Source organism: Haliotis rubra, unplaced genomic scaffold, assembly GCF_003918875.1.
Source record: "Haliotis rubra isolate DU_JTF1 unplaced genomic scaffold, ASM391887v1 Scf149, whole genome shotgun sequence".
Lineage (NCBI taxonomy): Eukaryota > Metazoa > Mollusca > Gastropoda > Lepetellida > Haliotidae > Haliotis > Haliotis rubra.
In genome coordinates this window covers 853,313-878,578 of record NW_025765436.1, presented here as the reverse complement: position 1 = coordinate 878,578, position 25,266 = coordinate 853,313, and the positions used below count along the sequence as shown (strand labels likewise).

At 38.6% G+C, this 25,266-nt stretch overlaps 1 protein-coding gene across 6 annotated transcripts in view; it reads right to left on the bottom strand.

The window, feature by feature from the left end:
• Window positions 1–1,259: 1,259 nt before the first annotated feature.
• Window positions 1,260–25,266, bottom strand: part of LOC124270000 (ras-related protein Rab-32-like) — a 33,189-nt gene continuing 9,182 nt past the window's right edge. For 5 of the 6 annotated variants that reach the window (XM_046705025.1, XM_046705024.1, XM_046705019.1 and 2 more), the window contains 5 exons: window positions 10,911–11,036; window positions 8,015–8,093; window positions 7,207–7,388; window positions 6,677–6,820; window positions 1,260–5,912 (listed from right to left, as the gene is read on the bottom strand). In XM_046705025.1, the coding sequence (XP_046560981.1) occupies window positions 5,796–5,912; window positions 6,677–6,820; window positions 7,207–7,388; window positions 8,015–8,093; window positions 10,911–11,036 (648 nt within the window). In that variant the 3' untranslated portion in view covers window positions 1,260–5,795. Of the gene's footprint in view, window positions 5,913–6,676; window positions 6,821–7,206; window positions 7,389–8,014; window positions 8,094–10,910; window positions 11,037–21,995; window positions 22,116–25,266 lie in introns of all 6 variants that reach the window. The other variant, XM_046705022.1, reaches the window with a different exon arrangement.

Sequence of the window (25,266 nt, the reverse complement as noted above, 5' to 3'; positions counted from 1 at the left end):
AACCCAGATTCTGAAATCGACTCTTACAGAACAAATATATACACTGGGTAACAGTGCCTTTTGGGTGCAGATGTTGCAGTTGGGTGCAGATAACTGCATTTTTGCATTCAAGATTCCACCTTTATGTCTGGTTTGGAGATTTGCTTTGAGCACTTGTTACATTACAATCGATTAAAAGTTTCAATGCTGACTGGCCCATTAGGACATTGAAAGAACTGTGCTGTTGTCAATGACTTTCAGCTTACCTGATATTGGGTCCATGTTCATGCATCTTTGTAGGCTTGTTCCTTAATGAGACCAATGTCAGATTAATGTTATCAGTTTCATTACATCATTGACCCAACAAGAAACAGCTCCTGAACAGGATTGCTCCATAGCTCCAAGAGATTTCATGGGCTTGCTCAGGATTGGATGGTCAGGCTTGCTGACTGGGTTTACACTTATGCAAACCTGTTAACTCACGTGTTTTTGCCATGAGTCTCACAGAAACAAAAACAAAAATAAAAACCCCACCCCCACCCCAAAAAAAAACCTACACAAAAAACAGCACTTTGCCCTGGACCCAACGGGGATCTGTTGTCCCTGGGGCTTGGCTTTTAATGTTTCTCACTTCTTTTCTTGGACATATCTTGGGTTGAAGCTATACCTATGCTAACTGTGTAGATCCACGTTGATAATTGATCGCTGGATTTGCTTGGCCAAAATTATTGACAGATCACTGCCAAAAAATGGAATATTGCTGAGTGCGGTGTAAAACAACAACCCAACAAAAATGGTTTGCACCAGTAGGTGCCAACAGTGACACACCATTGGTTACCAGTAGAGCTGTGACGATATAAGACATATCGTAGTATCGATAATCGTGATACTTTATCTGACAATAAATATATCAATACGTTTTTTCGTATTGTGATATGTATCGTTGACCTTAAAATTGTTAATTTTCATTAGATATTGACAGTTATGTCAAAATGTCTTGCTATTAAAAAAAGATTTATTAAAAAAAAATAACTAAAGAAAGCATAGCGTGATATGCATCGAATGGAATCGTATCGTTCCAAGATATCGCGATACATATCGTATCGTGAAATTTCTGTATCGTCACACCTCTAGTTACCAGTTATCACTGTTATGAGGGAGCATTGTTTTAGGTCATTCACCAGGGTTAACATACAGAGAATGGGACCAGTATAAATAAGAAAGAAATCAAATTGGTCCACAATATACCATTGCCTTGACCAGTAACAACAAACAAAGCCTTGAAAACTATGCTCATTTATTTCAGTAACTATATCAAGTATGATTAGATGATATATACTTAGAAAAACTATCAAACAATACATATACTCTCTATCTATCATTTAATATAATACAATTTCTTTACACCACAGTAGTTTTGTTACAAGCTTTTTGATTGGCTGCTTGTCTCTGACCATCTAGCCAAACTAGTGTCAAAAGACCTGAGTTATTGCAAAGCATAAACAGAATAATCATGAACAAGGAATAATCAACATATACATACTATTATGTCTTACAATTTTCAAATCAATCATATTTATAAATAACTATATGAAGGACACAATAATTAGATTTTCATCCCTTCTGTCAGGTCAAAAACGAAATTCATTTCAGGAGAGTAGTGAATGGCTGCCTTGTTAGAATGAACTGAACATTTGTAGACACACAAGCAACAAATCCTTATAATCAACATACCAGTGAAAAAAGGAGCCTTTTGAGCATTAGATATCACCATCAACATGTGTACAGTGAAAAGGTGTTTTTTAAAGGATAGTACCATTCCCAGTTTAATTTTCCGGGTTAAACAGCTTACTCACTCACAGAGCTCCGCCTACATACCAAGAATCATTTTTGCTGAATATCGGATTGAAAATCGTGTATTTACAGTGTCATAGCAAATATATGTACATGAACAATTAGGCTAAAAATATATTCTTGGTTCCCCTGTAGCCACTCACACCAGGAAGACACAGCTCAACTGCTCCAAGACAAAATAATAATAATATGACATTCTGCAGGTTACATTTTCAAAGCTTCATGCTCACATATTCCTCTTATAAGCTAGAAATGCTACATAGTTTTCAACATCAGCGTAAAAAAACTATCAATTTCACTAAAATACTCTTCAAAGTACTGTGTGTAGGATACTCAGGAATCTCTCAGTGTAGCATACTGTATTTAAAATATCTCCAGGAATAAGAGAAATGTCTCGCTGTTTGTAGATTCTATCATTTTGTAGTGAAATGCTCTGGAACTGCAGCCAGTTAAAACACAGAAAAAAGAAAACTAAACTAAAACACTCTTAGAATCTTCTAACCCCTGGGAACTCAATCCTGTCAATACATTGAATGCCGATCCTTGCTTCCAGGAACCATAACCAATGTCTTCATACAGTCCACAGAACACAGGGTAAACTCGGGGTCTAAAGGATGAACAGTGTGGGCACAGTTTAAAACTGATGTCCACCTTCATCCATACATGATAACGTCATCGTGACTCTCCATTAAGGTTCGCATGTGGATTTGAACCATCACACATGATAATGAAATTCCAATCCCATTTGTGTGTGAGCATTGTTTGACTTCTTACTAGCAGCATGCACCCATAGCAGGGACACCAAGAATGGTATCAGTGTTGCTCAAAGGATTTTAAGTGGACATTTTCATCATTGCACTAACAATGAATGACTGCAAACAGTACAAGGAATGCAATATCCTAGCCCCTCCATATCATCGCCCTAGGGATTAAAAGAAGATAAGATACTGTTCTAACCCAGTGGATTAAATTTAGAAATAAACTTTAAGTGATCACACCTCGTGGATGTTTCAAAACACCTGGAACGCGAGTGTTAGCTTTGTTAGAAATGTGAAGTTAGAAGACACATGGGTCCACTCAAATGTATTTCAGAATGTTTGGTTGGTGTTAGCCATTAGTGTTTAACTGTACTTTCGGTAAAACCTTTTCTGTGTTTGCATATTTTCCTATCTTAGCCAGGGACTTAGATTTGGAAGAAGTATTTGGTCCTGAGGTGATAAACCCTGTTGTTGGCCTGACCTTGGATACCTTAATTCAGAGTATCATGGTGGCACTACAAAATTGGCACTGAATTTCAGTCTAGCAATCCCTCTTAGCTAGCAATTACACATCAGACTGAGTCTTCCTTATAAACAGTTAGTTAATATGAGCTTAAAAATTGAGAATTCCTTAAAATATTTCAATAAAGACTCTTCAAAGGTTACAGTAAGTGTGGCAAAATGTTGAGGGTAACATAGTATGACTGAGATATTATAAAAATAGCCGTGGTATTCGTTGGCTGGTTTGACAAAATACAAAGTATTTACACAGCATGCATAACACAGAACCTGGTCATGTGGAGCAGACGCGCAGTTCTGTCTGTTGGACTCATCTCTTGTACAAACAGCAAATATCTAACAAATATCTAACAAATATCAAATAAATATTAATCAATAATCAAATTGCTTGTTTGACAGCTCGTCAAACTAGGCTAATAACTTGTTAAATTAAAAGTCTGATATGAAAATGATAAAACATTGTTACAGTGACAATCATTCTGAAGAAACTGCTCCTTTCATCAGTAATTGCATAATGGACCATAAACGCAATAAGAGAATATTGATTTAAAAGTGAACACTCAACTTAATAATTGTTGAACCATGATATCATGAATATTACATGAAGAATCCAAAAAAGTTTTGTTCTACTCATATTTCATTTCTTTGATAAGCATGAACATTTGAAAAAGCATTGTAAACCAAATATTAAAATATCGATCTCATCAAAATATGAGCATTAGTTCTCACAGCTGCTAACCAAAAACCTGAGACATTCCCATTAGAGGATATGTCAGAACAATCTTTCATCTGACCAATCAGAGCCTTGCATGAAAAAGGATTGGGAATTGAGGATGTGAGTTTAGGTGCACGCCGCTTTTAGCAATATTCCAGCAATATCACGGCGGGGCACACCAGAAATGGGTTTCACACATTGTACCCATATGGGGAATCTAACCCGGGTCTTCAGAGTGACGAGCCAAGGCTTTAACCACTAGGCTGGCGCCACCACCCCTGATTGGGAATTGACTGGGAATGTGTTCCCCAATTATACAATCACAAACCATTAACACAGGGTATTCTGAGCAACCATTGTGGTCTGTGCATCTATTTCTGTCAAAATCATGGGACTTCTACTTGTCATCTCATCCATGTTGTAGTTTGTCAGTTATGATTTTATGGATAACACTGTCTTGTTTATTGCACAGTGCAATGTCTTGGTGGAATTCCTTACCCTGTCATATTACCTTGATAACAGATTAACAAAAAATGTTGCTCTATGCAATAAACAAGAAGCTGATATCCATAAAATTTTAAACTTCATTATTGACAACTTCTAACATGGGAGTAAAACAATTAGTGTCGTAAAGTGGACAAAGCTTGTGAAGAACCATTCTGATGTAACCTGTAGAGGAATGACCTAAGATCTTTGTGTAGCAGTAGTGAGAACAAAGATCTTATTTTAATGAGATTGAAAATATCTAAAACTGTAGCAACTCTAAAATTGTTAGACATTCCCTCTCTGGTTGTCTTATGACACACCCTGAAATGGCATTAGGCTGACAGGAAGTGTTAGTTTCTCATGCAGGCAGTCACGGTTCTATTCCTAAGAGCACATCTATTCCTAAGAGCACAATGTACGACAGTTTACTCATCACCGTCTTTAAACTTCGAACTGGAAAATACCACTGACTCAAACCCACCTCAGTATAAACATAGTCAGTGGTTCCTGAGCTTCAACAGCTGATGATTACTCAAACACAGACACTTACAACTTTACTTGCACATGTGAAATCTAGGTTCTAGGCACAGAACAATCACACAGAACAATAACTAGGGTCTGTGAGCCGCATTTAGAAGCTGTGGTATCGTTGAAGATGGGCTTGCTAACGGATATCAACTTCCTTAGTCTTTGAATGCAGCATTCTCTGTACAGATATAACTTGCGGGACATATATTAGCTCCTGTACAGAAATGCTACACAAAAGAAAGAAGGAATAATGGAGACGAAATCCATGTCAACCCAGTCTTCTGTTATCAAACAATGTTCTTAATGCCAGGAACAAAGTCAATCCAACAGAATGCGGAACTAGAATTAACTATGATTTGATACTCTCCTCAATATGTAACTACAGTTTAGGAAACATGTATGGTATATGCCATATTGTCTTATAACATCCTATGCACTCCACGTTTGATAGGCCTATAGATATCTTTCCATGATTCCCAAATCAGATTCTTATCACATCTCAAGTGTATATTTAAATAGAATGACATAACTTGTTATCACTATCAAGAATTGAGTTGCATATTTGTTTTTAACATGTTTTACATCAAGCATCCATGTTTAAGTCTGATAAAAGCATGAGTAGCATGACAGTGATTCAAATGTTCAAATATACCAAAGGTAGATAACTCTACCGGGAACATCATCACAGTGCATACTTATGAAGACATAAGATAGATTCCCACAGATGACAGAATGTGGCATGAGATGACCGCCACAAACACTGTCAGGTATAACACAGGAGTCCACCCTTACAAGGGATGGGATAAAACCTTATCAAGATATCAATTCATCTGGTGGGATGACAGAATGAAGTGTCATGATAAGTTGTACGAGGAATGGCATTTCACAGAGCACCAAGATGACAACAGCTCATGGTGGGTGGCTTGTGGTCCGTGTCACATGACTTCCGGTCTCTGTCAGCAGCATGTTGCTTTCTTCTCAGACTTGCCTTGTGAATTAGGTCCATCGAGAGAGATCTTCTCTCGATCTTTGTCATCATCTCCTAACCTCATTTCTTGATCTTTCTTCAAAATCTGAAGCCAGCACATGAAATCAGTAAGTACAGGACAAATGCAATAAACTATCTTACGCAATTACTATTTGGTTTACCAAGTCAGCAATTACATTTCTGTGATGGTGTGATTACATAAGTTTATTTCATTGAAGACACCTCGCTAGGGTAGTAAGCAACAAAAGTTATAATTCCATTATACCGGAGAGCCAGCAACTTTTGGAATTGGTGCTTATAGAGCAAAATCTATTCTGCAGAAAGGAACAATTACAAGGGAAAAACTTCTTAAATTATGCCATATTGCTGAATGCGGCATAAAACTAAACTCACTCTTAAATTATGCTAACAAAATACAATAGAAAGGAGCCCACTCAATATATTTTCTGAAACTGTAATAATCTAGACTTGCCAAATATTATAGACTTGCAAGGGCTGCACTGGATATATTTGTTTCAGGGCCTGTTTGTTTGACAGACAATGGTGCTAAATACTTTTAACTTATTCTAAATACATACAAATCTCTGAAGAAATGTCAAACACATAAAGTCATGTTTGTAAAATTTCATCATTCTGAGCATTTTGTTGCAGCTTAAACACAAAACTCTGCTAGTATCTAGAGCTCATCTATGATCTGCAGATAATGGCCCTTGGTTACTTGGCACCTGTGCTCACTTCAAGTCGTAGTCTTCAAACACGACGCTAGCATATTGTGAAATACTGTCCAAATCAGATCTAAGCCCACCTTGCCCATGAACTAAAACAAGCATCCAGTATTGTACTACTTACTTTAGTTACTAAAAACCTAGCTGCCTCATCAATGTTGATATTTTCTTTCGCTGACGTTTCATACCAGCCGATAAAACCCTTTTCTGTACAGAAGTCATCCATCTGAGACGCGTTGTTGACTAGCCCCTCCTTTGCCTGGTCACACTACAACATCACAAACAACATCATAATCATCATCATCATCATCATCATCACCATCATCATCTAGCCCTTCCTTTACACTACATCATCATCATCATCATCATCATCATCATCATCATCTAGCCCCCACCTTCACACTACAACACAAACATCATTATCATCATCTATCCACTTCTTCACATAACATCATAAACACTGTTGTCATTAATCATCATCATCATCATCAATGTCATCATAATCATTTTCATCATCACTATCATTATCATCTAGCCACTCCTTTGCCTGGTCATGCTATAGCATAACAAACATCACCATCAATTATCAACGTCATCTTCATCTTTCAGAGGAGTAAGATTATGTTACAGTACATGAGTCTGAGCAAGACTTACTTTGTTAGCTAGCAACACACAAGGTACTGGAGATCCATCTGGCAGCTGGACTTTACTGTCAAGGTCATTCTTCCACTTGGTGACTGCCTCGAATGTGGACGTCCGCGTCACATCGAACACTACAAAGGCTCCAACTGCTTCCTTGTAATACACCCTGGTCATGTTGCCGAACCGCTCCTGGCCTGTCATACACAACATGGCATGGAGATATAGCAGTCAAAATGTATCAGTCTACAATTGAACAAAGGAAGATTAACACACCACTGTGAAACTGATGTGACAGGGCACCAAGGACAGCAGTCCTGTCACAACTACTTGTGGACACCCAAAATAGCTGTTCTAGTCCAGTATGGGGATGTGAAACTACGGTTAGCTGTTGTAGACAAGTCAGTAGGGTGTACCCAGGTTAGCTGTTCAATTTAGAGGGGGTATTCAGGTGATCTAGTCAAGTCAGGATGGGGTACAAAGGTTAGGAGTTCTAACCAAGTCAAAGGGGGTATTCAGGTGAACTAGTCAAGTATGGAGGTACCAAAGTTAGAGGGGGTATCTAGGGTACCAGTCCCGACAAAGATGCAAGTGTGGAGGGGCATTTGAGACTCATTCCCAGGACTAACCTTCAGTGAAAGCCCCGCACTGGAAACACATCAGTCTAAAGCTTAGTCTCTGAATATATATCATTTTGATAGAAACAAATAATTCCAATTAAATTAAAAAATAGCCCCAGTGAGATGGGACATTAAAAAACCTGAGGACATCTAGATTTGCTTCATTTAGGGCTGGAGAGGAAGGAAAATAATGACTCACATACCTGCAATATCCCATAACTGCAGCCGGATCAGCGTATCTGCATCCCAGTTCAACACTTTCAATGCAAAGTCTACACCAATCTGAACGAACGTTAAGGCAATATCACTGAAATAATAACAGCAGTAACCATGGTAACTTCTCATGGTGGCATATAGAAGTTGGTATGATGAACAAGGGGGAGTAGTACTATGTGACGTTTTGATGTCAATGCTAACACCATCATCAAACAGGTGATGCTTTTTTGACGTCAGCATCTACACCACAATGCCGCATATATTGTAATAAAAAGTGAGTGAGTGTGTTTTTACGCCTCTTGTTGCAATCTTCCAGCAATATCCAGAAATGGGCTTCACACATTATACCCATGTGGGGAATCGAACCTGGGTCTTCGATGAGTGAACGGTTTAACCACTGGGCTACCCCGCCATCCCCTTGTAATAAACAAGTCGTAAAACCATGACAGTAACCCCCTTGCTATTAACCGTAGTGTGTCATTTTTCACAATAGTCATTTTCAACTGAATCCATCTCCCTGGTTTCCAGTTCCTTGTCATACCAACATCCAATCTAATCACCATGTGCTAATTATAACGACATTATCATCAACATCTCAAACAGCACAACAACAGTCAAGTGGTATTCATGTGCAGTTCCGTGTGCAGTTCCTGTCTCTTACTAGTGGAAGGAAAGTATCATGTACTCAATTTAATGACAAATCATTCGCTGGCATCATATAACAAGGCCAGTACACCATATTTTCCTGTATTTTATATACATTTTACATCTAATATATATTTCCAGTATGTTAATCCAACAAAATTTGAACTAAAGTCTTTATAATCATATAAAAACAGGACAGATGTTAAAATAGGAAAAGGGAAACAACCAGTCACGCCTGTTGAGTATATGATGAGTATGTTTACTGACCTGTAGAACATGATTACATGGCTACAAACTGTACCACACTGTTCTAGATTTATACACAAGAGGTTTACAGAAAAATATATTAATGTACTCAACCTAATGGTCATGCATGGTTGCAATATCTTTACATTACTGTACAAAGGTTCTTTTTTGTGCTGATGTCAGCAGGGTTTGAAAAATGGGATTCATGGTGACTCACAGTTTTTATTTTTTGGAGTCATTGTCAATATTTGGGAGTCAAGAAAATTATATTGTAAGATTTTTTCATGTACATCAAAAAGCAAGAGTTTTGCAAAGATTTTGTTGTTTTGTGTTATATTCTCTTTTATATGATGAGTAAATAAACAGTATAAATTTCACTGTTCAATTCAATAATAACAAACCCCAGTGTATACTGTATACCAGCAGGTTCACCCAGAGAGTTCACCATCAATATACATGACATAAATTGCAATTGTTTTCTATGGTGATGTCACAGGTCTCAGCCAACATAAAGCCAGTGTATGGACTGCTCCTTATGGTTTTAATTTGCTGTTCTTCCATAACATGGAAGATCGATCCTCCATTTCCTCAGTGACATGAGCATTTCTGTAAAAGTTAGTGCAGTGTTCTACACCATTGATAACTTGTAGATTCATCAAATCTATAAACATATCAGCAGGGATATTTTTTAAGCCGTGACATAAACAGTAAGCATTTGTTTAATGTGACCATCAGTCTGGTCACAATGGTGAACTTCGTCTGCCTTTTGACACTGTGATGACAGATGCGCTGAAATGCTGTTGCATTTTGTTATCCATTTTACTGTGTCAGTGTGATCTATAGAATCTTGATGTCTCGTTCAGGTCAACTTCTGACAAGGAAATGTAAATGGGTTCAGTTTATTTTTTCCCCGAATGCACGTATCACATGTCATGATTTTATTGACACTGTGGTATCTTAGCCAGGTTTTCAGCGATAGCCAATCGTCACGAAATACGCTTTGATTGATTTTGATGTTTTGCAGTTGGTTTTAGTGCTCGGTATATTTGCATCATCATTAGAAACATCAGAAAATTTGTTTCTTAGCAGGACTGGCCATGCTTAAATGACCAAAACATAGTCTAAATATATTGAATGACATACTCAGCTGCTATTGCCTATCTAAGTATCGTGAGTGACGTTCTCAAATGCTATTGGCTGGTATCTTTACCACATTACAGCATAGCTCTATTTTCAGCCACTTGGTGTTCCCCGTACTTTCTGTTAATAACACAATCGTTTTCAACGCAGTTTGCATGAAAACGAAAATTATCATTGTTTGCTTATCAAACATGTTTTTTTAATCGATTTTATTGAACTGAATTCTGAGGGTCACTCATAAAACTTGCGTCAAGCTTGACTCGTATGATAATATTTTAAGAGTCTTTTAGAAAATTGTTGCGTCAAATACGCAGGAATCACGCATCAAGTAATACCCTGTGTCAGCTATTCCAGCTACATCACGTCAGCCTTTTCAGAACTGAATGTGGCAATTCAACTCTATCAGGGGCCAATGGATGTCCTTCATTGCTCTCATCCAGTACTGATATCAGCTAGGTTACACACCATGCATGGGATGCCAGGATCTGTTCTAACGATCTATCTAAGGTAAAACCAAGAACCCCGACCACCTTAGCTGACATTTTGGAATGAAATTCCTATTCTGTAGGAAAGTGGGATTTTCCTAAAATGCATACATTCATGTCTATTTAACACTGCATTCAATGCAACAATGTGAAACTAAGCACGGAAGCCTCTTGTAATTGGTCAGTGAAGCACAAGTCACCTCCATAAACCCATACCATCACTTTACAACATCAGCTGTTAAATTCTGTATCCAACTCAGGAATTGTCACCGACATTTCCTGTAGATGTGGGCTGAACGGGAAGCACATCTACTGATCTAGATAAATCCCCACAGAATGTCCATGTTTGTCATCTACTGAAGGATACTGTAGCTCTGTAGTGTTGTGAGAAGAACTGATGAACATATCGTTTGATGATGCTGGTCTTGCCAGTGCCCAGCTCTCCGATCACCAGGATCTTGTACAGGTGTTCCTTCTTTTCTCCTCCTCCAGCCTGCAACAAATATCGGCCATTACCATGGTTACTGATAACACAATCTTGCTATCTGGTTTTACAAAAAGCATTATACACTTTAGTAACTATTATTATACATAAAATATCCTTTAATGTCATCTACAGATAATGCAATAAAGGGGGAAAGTTATGGATGTCAACTTCTATTTCATGTGTTTCACCTGATGAAGGAGTAAGAGACGATACTCCAAACATATTGTGGTTTAAAATAAAGACAGGGACATAAATTTCCCCCTATATTATCAGACATGGTTTAGTTTTGCTCTCTACTGCATGATATCTGACAACTTCTTGTTCATAATGTTAAAAAGTGCCCCTTTGGTAGTTTTCTAAGAGGTCAGGGCATATTTTATGGCAAATATGGCAGTTAATTTAGGTCAGTACAACTGTTAAACTGAAACAAAGTTTGCACATTGTGAGAGTTGGATTTCACATGATGCAAAAATGTGGAGTATTCATCTCAAATACACAGTGTCATATCTTGATGAACCTCCACATGAAATCTGATGTTACAGATGTTATCATTCAGGATCAAATATCCAGTAAATGCTGCTATGGCTCTACATACTACGTATTCCTAATAGGGGCCCTAATTACGTCGAATATGGTTTCAACCATAATAATGATACATTTGAGGTGTTGAGGTGTCAACTTATGGCTCTGCATACTATGTATTCCTAATAGGGGCCCTAATTACGTCGAATATGGTTTCAACCATAATAATGATACATTTGAGGTTTTGAGGTGTCAACTTATGGCTCTGCATACTACGTATTCCTAATAGGGGCCCTAATTACGTCGAATATGGTTTCAACCATAATAATGATACATTTGAGGTATTGAGGTGTCAACTTATGGCTCTGCATACTATGTATTCCTAATAGAGGCTAATTACGCGTCGAATATGGTTTCAACCATAATAATGATACATTTGAGGTATTGAGGTGTCAACTTATGGCTCTGCATACCACGTATTCCTAATAGGGCGAATATGGTTTCAACCATAATTACATTTGAGGTGTTGAGGTGTCAATATGGTATTCAACCATACCATAATGATACATTTGAGGTATTGAGGTGTCAACTTATGGCTCTGCATACTACGTATTCCTAATAGGGGAGCTAATTACGTTGAATATGGTTTCAACCATAATAAAGATACATTTGAGGTGTTGAGGTGTCAACTTATGGCTCTGCATACTACGTATTCTAATAGAAATGGTTTCAACCATAATAATGATACATTTGAGGTGTTGAGGTGTCAACTTATGGCTCTGCATACTACGTATTCCTAATAGGGGCGCTAATTACGTCGAATATGGTTTCAACCATAATAAAGATACATTTGAGGTGTTGAGGTGTCAACTTATGGCTCTGCATACTACGTATTCCTAATAGGGGCCCTAATTACGTCGAATATGGTTTCAACCATAAATAAAGATACATTTGAGGTGTTGGTTACCATCATCACCCCCGTAACACCATTTCATCATCAATACTATCATCAACACTGCCATATCGACATCAATTGTCATCATCAATATTACCATCTCAACACCCGTATCAACATTACCATCATCATCGACAACAGCATCAACATTATTGACACAATCAATGACACCATCCCTCCCAACATCAAAATTACCATCATCATCGACACAATCATCAACAGCAGCACCAGAAGCAGCAACATAGCAACAGTGCCATCTACATGGACACAATCATTAACACCATCATCACCACCAACATCAACACCAAAAGTACCACCATCATCAACACATCAACATCACCAGAAGCATCAACATAGCAACAGTGCCATCTACATGGACACAATCATTAACACCATCATCACCACCAACATCAACACCAAAAGTACCATCATATTGGACATGATCATCAACATTACAACCATCACCACACCAACAACGCAGTAGATCAGTGACAGAAATGAAATATTCTTAAGAGTGCCATAGGGCACCAGACAGAAAATTTAAGTGTGCCTTTGTGACAAAAAACGTGTCCATACTTTAATGATCCGATCAAACTTGATTAAAACATCAATATGTCATTTCAATTTATTGTTGATAAATCACTTACGTAAACCTGTAAACTTAAGAGCTGGATTTTGTGACTACTATCATGATTGCAAGAATAGTTCAGCTTCATTTGTCCTGGACCCATGAACTAATTCACAAACTATGTTATCATCCAAGACAAGACTTCCTATTCTGCGGACTGTCATTCAAAATGGCCACGCCCACTTTAAGATGTGAGATTGTGTGTACCCCCAATAAATAGTTTGATGATGTGTTAAATTGGCCAAATATATTGTATTTTCCATTGAAAGAATCATGGTGGGTATTATTTGTACAATTCTAGGTGTGCCACCAGGGCACTGCAAACATATTTCACCCATGCCATTTCAATATTTACTGTGCCATGGCATGCAAGTTAAACACTGAATTTCTATCACTGTAGATATTTCAATTATCTTTCAGGGTGCGTAAGTGAAGACATGACTTCCACTGATATTACATTACAACACATCACCTGACTGGACACAATGTCCTCAAAGGCGTAATATCAAATAGCATTTATCCTGACTTCATTATGTCACCATGACATAGCTGGAATATCTGTGCCCACTGGATGAAACAACAATACATATTCACTCTAATCAAACATGAGCTTTAATACTATTAAAATCATCTATTAAAACAGATTGGAGTATGACACTAAAAGACTTCAACTTACCATGACTACTCTGAGATCCTAACTAAAACTAGTGTAAGGGTACAGTTTTTGTGCGTGTGTACACATGTTAAATGTTAATCTGTCCAACAGATAATCCCAGCTGATAAGCTACCCTAAATATCCTCAATATCACTGTGACTTTAATCTGTCCCCATTGCCAGTACAATACCTATTGTTATTAGCCTGTTACCTCAGCTCATAACTTTAACAACAACAACCAGACAATATATCTAGTTATGATTCATCAAGGTATGATACAGTCATCGTATCACCATTTCAACTGTCGTATCACACCTCTATTCTGTCACGATATACACCCTGGTCCCATTTGACATCACGGCTTCATTTCTTATTTGACACAAATTTCATCCCTCTTATTACTAACTTCGCAAAGGATTTTTCTTTTTCACTGGGCCTAAAATTGAATGAAAATGTTTCGAATGAATATGGTTCAAATTCAGAATGAAAACAAAGCTCTGGAGGAGAGGAGGTCAAGGATAACTGTCATAACATTAACAGAATGGAGATATAGTACCCTAAAGTCACATGATGGGACTCGCGTATGTACGATACAGTATCTCACATGGTTAGTATGATGCCCGTATTGTGTCGCTACTCTTAAATTTAGTGCATACATCATGTTCAGCGTTCAGATTTTTCACTTCATGTTGGATAAATTTCAACAGGAACCATGAACTCTGGGCATGTTGACTAAGTTAAAAAACATGTTGTTATGCCTCATGAGCTTGTCATACTTGTATTTCCTTCTCATGGTAAGTATTGTAATTTGACCTGACTAGAGTGATGCTCTCACATGAGGTTTATGGCCTAAACCCTTCTGATTACTGCACAATCATCACTGTCTCAACTCACTCGGCTTCACATGATTGCCTTGCATTTACACCAAGATTTGAAACTGAAGGGATATTGGTTTTGAGGGGGGTTGGGGGTAGTTCTGTGGCATTGGAATCTAGGGACTCTCAACACCCTTAACCCTTAAATCTGGGACATGACAGCACCACTGACTGATAATGAGTAATTTTGAACACTGTTATTATATTTAGCATTAAAGGGTGAATACATGATGTTCGTGGGAGATGGACTTTAATGTTGTGTCAGTGCAGGAGGACCCCTCCCACCTCTTTGCAATACATCTGTTAATGTTATATGAACTCCAGACAGTGTACATATTTGTAGTATTAATAAGTAACTACTACAAATTTTACAGAATTCCTGAGCCCTTTCTTGTTCATTCTAAATGAGCCTTTGCTTTGAATATCTCTACTCTAAACATCAAAATAGCATTAACTGTTTCCAAAACACTGCAGTCAGCTGACTGGGTATCCCTGTCCTATGTATAAGTTAGTTATTTTGGCTTGTAGTCTAACATTTCCATTTCTACTCCATCAGATTAATAAAAATCGCACTGGCCATGCAAACAACTATAATGGAATACTATACTACATATAAGATCTCTCATTGTAACCAGGCAATGCTCACTGTACCTACTAAATTCCCATTGTACCCACCCAATCCTCCTAATTGGACGTACCCATCCAATCCTCCTAATTGGACGTACCCATCCAATCCTCCTAATTGGACTTACCCACCCAATCCTCCTAATTGTACCCATCCAATCCTCCTAATTGGACTCACCCACCCAATCCTCCTAATTGGACGTACCCATCCAATCCTCCTAATTGGACGTACCCATCCAATCCTCCTAATTGGACGTACCCATCCAATCCTCCTAATTGTACCCATCAAATCCTCTTCTTTGTACCCACCCAATCCTCCTAATCGTACCCATCCAATCCTCATCTTACCCATCCAATCCTCATCTTACCCATCCAATCCTCATCGTACCCACCCAATCCTCATCGTACCCATCCAATCCTCATCGTACCCACCCAATCCTCATCTTACCCATCCAATCCTCATTGTACCCATCCAATCCTCATCGTACCCACCCAATCCTTATCGTACCCACCCAATCCTCATTGAACCCACCCAATCCTTATTGTCATGAGCCATGATAACAAGCATAAGGTATTAGTGGCCCGTGGTATTCCAACATCTAATCAAAACAGGTTCAATTTCCACATCACAATCTATTGTTTTGGTTTCATGATTTGTTTTGGATGATAGTACAATCAGATGATATTCATGATATATATACTTGGCACTGTCGGTGAAACACACCAAGAGTCCCCGTACCAGGTACCTCACCACATTTGATCTATACCAAAATTCTCTTTTTCATACCACCAATATTTTTAATATCAATCACAATATTTATTTAATTTTCAATATCAAGGTAATCAAATGTGATACCACATTGTAACCACACAGATGGAGACAAAGATTCTATTCATCTGGACACCACAATATCACAGATATACACTATAGGGAACACAGCTGACTGTCATATTTGCACACGTCTGATGAAAACAATAAATATTTACATTAAATAACACTGTATAGTGATACACAGAGGCATGTGGAACATCTGTGCTCGCAACTCGGTTGTTTATTGAATCAGTGCTGACCTGTAATGGAAGAGCCATGCTCACTGGATCCCTCTATCACAGGATCCCTCTATCACTGGATCACTGGACTGGATCCTGGATCCCTCTATCTGGACTGATCCCTCTATCAAGATCCGTCATTTCCAAATTCAAACACAATGTGCGAAGCTCATTTCTGGTGTCACCTGCTGTCATATTGTTGGAATATTGCTAAAAGCGGTGTAAAACTAAAATTCACTCACTCACTACAAATTCAAAATTCATACAAATTTGATCATGTGACCCTTAAGCCCCTTCCAACACCCCCATCAAGCCCATGTTAAATCTGATCAACTGGCTGTTGAGCTGTGTTATGTCAAGTAGAACCATGCTGAGTTAGGGTTATCTTGCCTCATATGAACAGGTCTTGATAACATGGTAAACATGTTACAGCTTTTCATCACATTGCTCTTGACAAAAATGTTCAGTTGACCAAATTCTTTTTAAAATATTTTCTGGAATACAAAGATTATTTCCCACTTTTTATTAACAAAATTTTGCAATGAAAAATATAATCTATTACACTATTTATGCTGTTGCAATTTTACCATGTTTACGAATATAGCAATTAATTCTGGATATTATGGTCCTAAATCGATACTATTGGTACGTTCACTTAACCCATGAAGATCCGGGTTAGAATTGATCTGCAGCAACCCATGCTTGTCGTAAGAGGCGACTTACTGGATCGGGTGGTCAGGCTCGCTGATAAATTGGTTGACACATGTCATCATATCCTAATTGCGCAGATCGATGCTCATGCTGTTGATCACTAGATTGTTTGGTCCAAACTCGATTATATACAGACCACCGCCATATTGCTGAGTGCGGCATTAAACAACAAACCAACCAACCGTTTCCATATCTGTAGACATGTAGAAATATTTGTACTTATCCATGGAATAAGGTCACACAGTATGATACAATATCTGATAGTCATTGAATAAATAGTTAAAGGTCACATGCAACCAAAAAATCAAACATAATTAAAACACAATTATCACTTCTTCATGACATATAATATGCATTGCTGATTATGAAAATACAAATAAACAAAATTATAAGCGTATAATCGCAAATCAAAAGTGCAATATTTTGTACTTGGGTTTACCTCCCTCGAAACGAAGCAGCCGGGATACCGAACCCAGTCAGAGCGGGTGGGTGTGCACTCAAGTGTAACGGCTGGTTCATTTGCAGATGCCGCCTTCACGGGTCATTGTGTGTGTATATATAGAGATGTTGGGTTTTGTAAATACATGCTCATTTTTTGTGTATAACGTTTTGCAATCAACAGACATCATAACATGTCATGTGTTCAAGTATCACACCTGCCTGTCTGTGTAATTACATAATGTGACAGAGACCGAACTCGGGCCATAAATCAATGCAGTTTGTTTATGGTGTATAGCCTGATAGGTGTTAAGTTCAAATTGCATGTGGTCAGTGATCGCAGTTGTGTATTGAATATTGTCATTAGCAGACAGGCAGGCAGACACACAAGTGTCACTAAAACAAGACATTGAGTTTTGTCTGTGACAGCGACATATCTATATCACAGTTAGAAATTGTGTCAACGCTAAAAGATGACATTGCTTTTAGTATCGAACTGAGAAAGTGACTCGGTAAGAAGAACGTGTGGTGAAATAGGCAAATGAAATTATATAAACAGTTTATTTACTGTCATAACATATAAAAAGCTCGCGCCTGTGAGATATCAACAAAACATTATGAAAATAGCTCACACCAAAGCCTTCACCGAGTATTCACCAGACAGCCCGCTTCCAAGTTGCGAGAACCTATTTAACTGCGCACATGCTATGAGCGCAGCCCAGCTGTTGAAACCCGTATTACCCTGAAAAGTCTGGGGAAAATTAGTGAAACGTTTGAACTCCGATTTCGCGCGGTTTTTTTCATCGCGTTATTTTTCAACTTTATAAGTTGAATTTGCATTTTTGACGCTTTGTTTCGGTAAGTCCATACCGAAAGGTATCAGAATCTGCAAAGTTGTGTTTTACGTTGCATGTGACCTTTAACTTTAATCCAAATGTCTATGAAACTGCTTTCTCTGGGGAGATAGGCATTACAAGATGGTCAGGTCAACACTACTTAGTACTTTTCTCCTGTGCTATTGTCAAGCATATTACAACCTATCACAGAGGCATGAAGGTTAGGTTAGGATCTGGAACAGGCAAACCTTTGAGTGGCATACAGACTGATCCCATCAAAATCCTATCCAATCACATGAGAGCACATAGAATAAATAAGTAGCTAGTTATGTCGCTGACAACATGGTCCAAGGCACCAAGACTGGCATTCCCACATGGAACCATCTCAGGAATGAACCTTGGTCCATGGCATGACGAACTAACACTTGACCCTCTGGGCTACCCAACTGCCCCTGGCTTTTCAATCCACAGTACTATAACAGTGTCACCTTCTGACTCAATTTGAATGTTTTATGCAGAACAGGCCATAAATAGACTAATAGCTTTGAACATATATCAGCCTAAAGATGCTTATCTGCTGAGGCTGAATGACATCAAAGACACAATATGCTACATATGATCATTTACCAATGTAACATTTTTCTTATCTGCAACACTTTACAAGTGTTGACAGCTTTCACTTCTTCCATAACCATGATATCAAAGGAAAGTGAAGGCTGATTTGTATTACAGAGGCTCTTTATAATTTAAGTATAATGCCAGTGTTGACACCATAACCACTGTACTGTGTCCTTGGCCATGTTACAGCCTGCCAAGCAGGTTATTTATTCAAGAAATACACCTGCATAAACTGACATACAAAGAAGTGTATTATAAACCATACACAGGCTTCATATTTACATTTTCTATCTGATTCCCGCTATCACCCTAATCACAACCAAACAACACCAAAAACCTCTACAAACACAACGGCATAAAACAAATACAATGGAAAGATTCTATCTTTAGTCCATTAAACAGCCATCCTCCCAAACCCTCCCAATCCTGCGAGAGGGATACCAAGTGTGGTATTTCATAATGTCTCTTCGTGTAACATACTGAATAGTTCAGCTTCACAATAATAAAACGCTCCCTCAACCATACAATGTAATTGCAGCTCCATATTTTGACCTTGTATGTTGGCTTCAGAGATTTATTATAGACAGAAGTTGTACTGTGGAAACATTGTCGACATAGCAGCCACCTCCATATAGAGGTGTACATTTTCTAGATTCAGTAGGCAGCTGGATAAAGAATTGTAGCATTTCCAGTTGGCAGTTGGATAAAGAATTGTAGCATTACCAGACTCTTATTTGTTATTGGTGATAATAAATACATTTCAGAAAGTGAGTGAGTGTGAGTGAGTGAGTGAGAGTGAGTGAGTGAGTGAGTGAGTGAGTGAATGAGTGAGGTGAAATTGGATTTAACGTCGTGCTTGAGAATATTTCGCTCATATGACGACGTGCATGCGTGTGTGTGTGTATGTGCGGCTGCTTGTACTAGCCCAGACTTAAGCTGGTTTATAGTGCTAGCCCACTGAGATACCATGCCGCAGTGAAGCATGGATACCCCACTCAGACACATTATACTGAGTCCGAGCCGACCAGTCCTTGTTGTACCCATTAATGCCGAGCACCAGACAGGGACCAACAAGTACCATATTTTAACGTCTTTTGGTATGACGCGGTCGGGGATCGAACCTGCGACCTTCCGCTCTCTGGGCGGATGCTCTAACCACTACACCACAGAGGCGGTCGAGGAGGAGTGAGTGAGTGAGTGAGTGAGTGAGTGAGTGAGTGAGTGAGTGAGTGAGTGAGTGAGTGAGTGAGTGAGGTGTGTGAGTGAGTGTGAGTGAGAGTGAGTGAGTGAGAGTATGTGTGTGTGTGTGTGTGTGTGTCCTGTTTTATGCTGCGCTCAGCAACATTCTCCTTAGATGACATTGTAAATATTTGAGTCAGGACCTGACAATCCAGTGATTGATATTATGAGTAATGATTCAAGACATCAATCATGACACACAATCAATCAAATCACAGAGTCTGCCCACCAGATCCATTTAGTCAACTTTATGACCATCGGCTGTCACTAGCGAGCTTGACTTGAAACCACACTGTTGTTTCAATTCATGATTAACCTGTACAGCCTCCATGGGTTTCATGTCTTCCATAATCTAAGTATAACCCATGATGGAACCACAGCACACAGATCAATCACAGCTGTCATCACACTGTGTAAGTCTGACCCCACACAACTGCTATCTGTGTTCAGGGTTGTTTAATGCCACAGTCAGCAGTATTTAAGCTTAATTAATGTGAAAAGTCGTGTTTGGACCATATCATCAAGTGATTGATCAGGGATTAAAACAGCTTAATTTGCAAAAAACCAGCTAAATATGACCAAACTTGGCAGCATGACTAAAATTATAAGATTACTACTCACCATGATTCATTTAAATGGCAAATGCTATAAATTTACCAATTAAAATGATTCAAAACCTATTTTTGCAATCCAATTGTTTATCAGTGGCACTTTCAATCTCACAGTTTAACATGGGTGTGGTTATTATGAGTGCCAGTGAGTATAACAGGAAATCCCTTTTTGGATGGTAACATAGTTTGTGGCTTAGCTTATGGGTCCAGGACAAATGAAACAGAACTAATTGTGGAGTCAGGATTGTGTTCTGGAAATTCAGCTCTCAGGTTAACAGGTTTACATGATGTTTACTGATTAATTATACTACAAATTGAAATGACATAATGGTTGTGATGTTTTAAGTTTGATTGGATCATCAAAAGGATTGGGCATGCTTATTTTCACAAAGGCACACTTTAAGTATCTGTATAGACTTGTGCCCTATGGCACCCTTCGAAAACACACACATCATATCCCAAGTACTTAGATTGATGCTCATGCTGTTGATCACTGGATTGTAGGTCCAGACTCAATTATTTACAGACCGATGCCATATAGCTGGAATATTGCTGACTGCGGCGTAAAACAACAAACAAACAAACCTTAGAAAAAATTGCATTTCTATCCCTGCTTTAGTAAAAGTAAGTACAGGCTCATTGCTGAAGCAGGAAAATACATAAAGCAGAAAAGGCCACGTACACCTGAGAAGGCAGGTGACATTCACTACAGTTACTGATTGCTGTGCCTTGTTGACCAGCGTAGATGATAAGGCCCATGTATGGTCAACATCGTGTTGTGATAGACCAGAGGTCAGGCACACTGATAATAGAGGAAAGCAGGTCACAAAAGAAAAATCAAATGACACATTATAATTGGTAGTAGTACATGGTTATATTTACATCCCAACCCCAATTTTAGTTTATTGAATTGGATATAACTAGAGTCTCTTGGACCAGGAAGATGGAAAGGTAAAAAATGTGAAAATTGAAACCAGTTAACAAAAGAAGCAACTGCAAGGTCAGGAAAGGTCACGTACAGAAGATTAAAACCTGATTGAGTTCATTAAAAAGGGTATTCATGGAAGGTAACTTGGACAAAAGCTCTGTCTGGTCAAAGGGATACAAAAGCAGGTTGTTCCCATCCCCATTTTCATGGCAAGGTCAGAGATGTGCTCACTGAAGGTTGGCAAGGGAGTTAAGCGGGATATGACCTCAGCCTACCTGGCGCCAGGTTTTCATTTCAGTGCCCTGGTACCATGGCTCTGTCTCCTTCTCTAGGGACCATAAGTACAATGATCGCAATAAGTCTACACCACTCAGCCAGCTCCTCTCCCTCTCCTCCTACAGTCATAAGTAACCAGTGTTACCTGGGTGCCTTGCATATGTTTGCATATGTCCCGCGATCTATATATAATAGCAAGTTCAGGTTCACAAGTCATTAATTGTTTCATTCCCTATCAATCTACTGTAAAAGAAACACTCAAATAGTCATACAATCAATTATTCGACGTTACTGTATGATACATATTATTTCAAGAATGACATGAGAAATTCTGAATGGCGATAACTGTTACAGTTAGTTGTGAGAAAACATCTATTTATACTTCCATGATTCACTTCCGCCGCGTTATATCAAAACATGATCGGCGGCAGTGAACGGGCTGGACACATCGGTGAATAGCTCATCAAGTACCATAATTAATTCTGTTTCATTAATTTAACGAACAGCGGAGTAATTTTGTAAATACCGCTAAAATATGGCGATAACTGTTCGCTAGCCAGTAGAGAACATAACACTGATTATAACTGAGCATGTGGTATTCTGGCCCAATTGTCTTGCCATGGCTAGCATTCTGTCAAATGTAAGTAACATCTAGTCCGAAGATGCTTTGGCCAGTCTGCACATTGCACTGTGGTTGAGCTTCTTGGCCTAACAGACTGTCTGCACACTAGAAGTGGTTCATGTACTGGGCTGACAGTCATCACGATATCGGTCTACTCAGTGGAGATGGTGAGTTACATGGCGTTACAGTCATTACATTATCCGTCTGCTCAATGGAGGTTGAGCTGTTTTACAGTTATCATGACTGGAGATGGGTTTACATGTCATCATGATGTCTCATGATGTCTGTTCAGTGGAGATGGGTGAGTTACATGGCCTTATAGTCATTACATTCTCCGTCTGCTCAATGGAGGTTGAGCTACTGGGTTTTACAGTTTTGATGTCAGTCTGATCATGATGTCTGTCTGTTCAGTGGAGATGGGTGAGTTACATGGCCTTATAGTCATTACATTCTCCGTCTGCTCACTGGAGGTTGAGCTACTGGGTTTTACAGCTATCATGATGTCTGTCTGTTCAGTGGAGGAGGTTGAGTTACTGGTCCCCATCTGTTTGTGGTGAGTTAGTGGTCCCCATCTGTTTGTGGTAATTCAGTACAATTCAGCAAAAAGCTTGCCTTCTATTTGAATTTTAGAAATTTTCAACACCTGCCTGATGATAAACAATGAATAGACATATAACCTTCAATACACAAGCACAAGCAGATCCACTGACATATGTTACAATAATATTCTGACTGCCTCACACTTCTATGATGAACTTCCATAGACTTGACATGGCAATATAGCATCCATGGACACTGGAACTATGCAGTGGTTCTGAAAGCAGCTGACAATAATGAGGTTTGTCACAGCTGGTTTATTCAACTCCAACAACTTATTTCTACAGCTCCTGCAATATTCCAGGACTGATGGTCAAACAAACATCCCCAACATCATAACCTTTAGGCTCTCAGCAGGCACAACAATACACAAGCATGGGAAAACACCTTCACTACTAGATTGCTTCTCACAGTTCCGCTTGCTCATATTTACTAAAATATTGAAAACTGTCCGAAACAATCTGAACTGTTTTCGTTCCATTTTTTTATGAAACACATAAGAAAAAAACTGTACCCAGTCACATTCAGTAGATTTCCAGCCTCCATTGCTACCATGCTGATAACCCATCTTCCATGCAGCTTCTTGACAAATCTCTTATTCTCAATCACTGCTGAATTCCACAGTCATAATTTACACAAAATGTCAAAGTCTTAATGTGCTAAAAAGGACAAAAACCTTTCAATCAGTGTAAGTGCATTAGATGAACTACTTGCTAGATAAAGGAAACCGCACTTCAATGTGACAGAGTTGTTTTTCAAACTTAGACTGACTCCTCCCACCAACTTCTAAATGACCCTCAGTGAAGTTGCATTAGCTGCAGTCTACCCATGACGGTAATCTGTCCTGACTGATGGGAACCATGGCTGACAGGTTTACACCTGAGTGACTTTCTGAGATCCCATATCTGCTACACAATCTCATCAACAGACAACATGGTCACATATATGTTTCAGGAAATTGTCTCCCCAAACCAAAATATTTCCCACTTTTTACAGCTCTACTATTCAAATGATTTATTCTACTCGTTCCTAATCTGAATCTGTCCAACATGAGTAAGTCATCACCATACCCAGCTTCAGGACGGTGAGCCATTATAATTATTCAGGATGATTCCATTTAACATTGGTAATGATTAAAACCAAATACTCCTGGGCCCCGTTTTACAAAACTCTCGTAGCTCTACGACTATCGTAAGTCAACAGTTACAGCACAAGAGGTACGAATCGAATGCTACGAGAAACGTTATGAGATCTTAGGCTTACGAGAGTTTTGTGAAACGGGGCCCTGATCATGTTTAACTGTTGACCATCTGGGGCCCTGGAGTAGAAGATCTGCATGTATTGACTTATATACATAGTCCACGACAAAATAGGATGAAATATTTGATTCAGTCTACTTGACAGGGCCTAAAGAAACATGTCACATTTAAGGTTGATACTAAGGTGTCGTATATGACCGTAGATAAGCCAAATTTTGAGGACCAAAAAAAGCAGTCTGTAGACCAGGGTTGGCTTAGCTACAGGTTACACTTTTGCCAAACTTTTTTTCTGGTGGTAAGAAAATGACACTGTACATATACTTCCCGCAATGATTCTTAGACACAAATAACTTCCATTACTTTAGAAACACATGTAGCTCCTGACAATAAAGTGGAAGACAACTAAGGTTCTAGTTCAGCTCATCACAGAATGTCTGTCAAAACATTGCTTGTGTTATACATACTAACAAGACCAAACTATATTGGGACATTGTATATGAACTCTCCATCCTATCAACACAAGAACACCGATCAGTGAAGTTCCTATCCCTGGAATCAGAATAGCTGACACCATCTGCATCACTCTCGCTGGCTCATTAAAAGTTACCAAGGTTACACAAGAATGTTTCAAAAACTGCCATTAATATAAAATATTAACATCAATAAATAAGTTCAGACATTTCATTATTTTAACAAAAGTTCACTGTTATATGGTCAGTGGTTTTATTGAGTATCATCCATACAGTCAAAATGACTTTAGATAGTGAAACATTTGTGTTGTTCATTACAAGA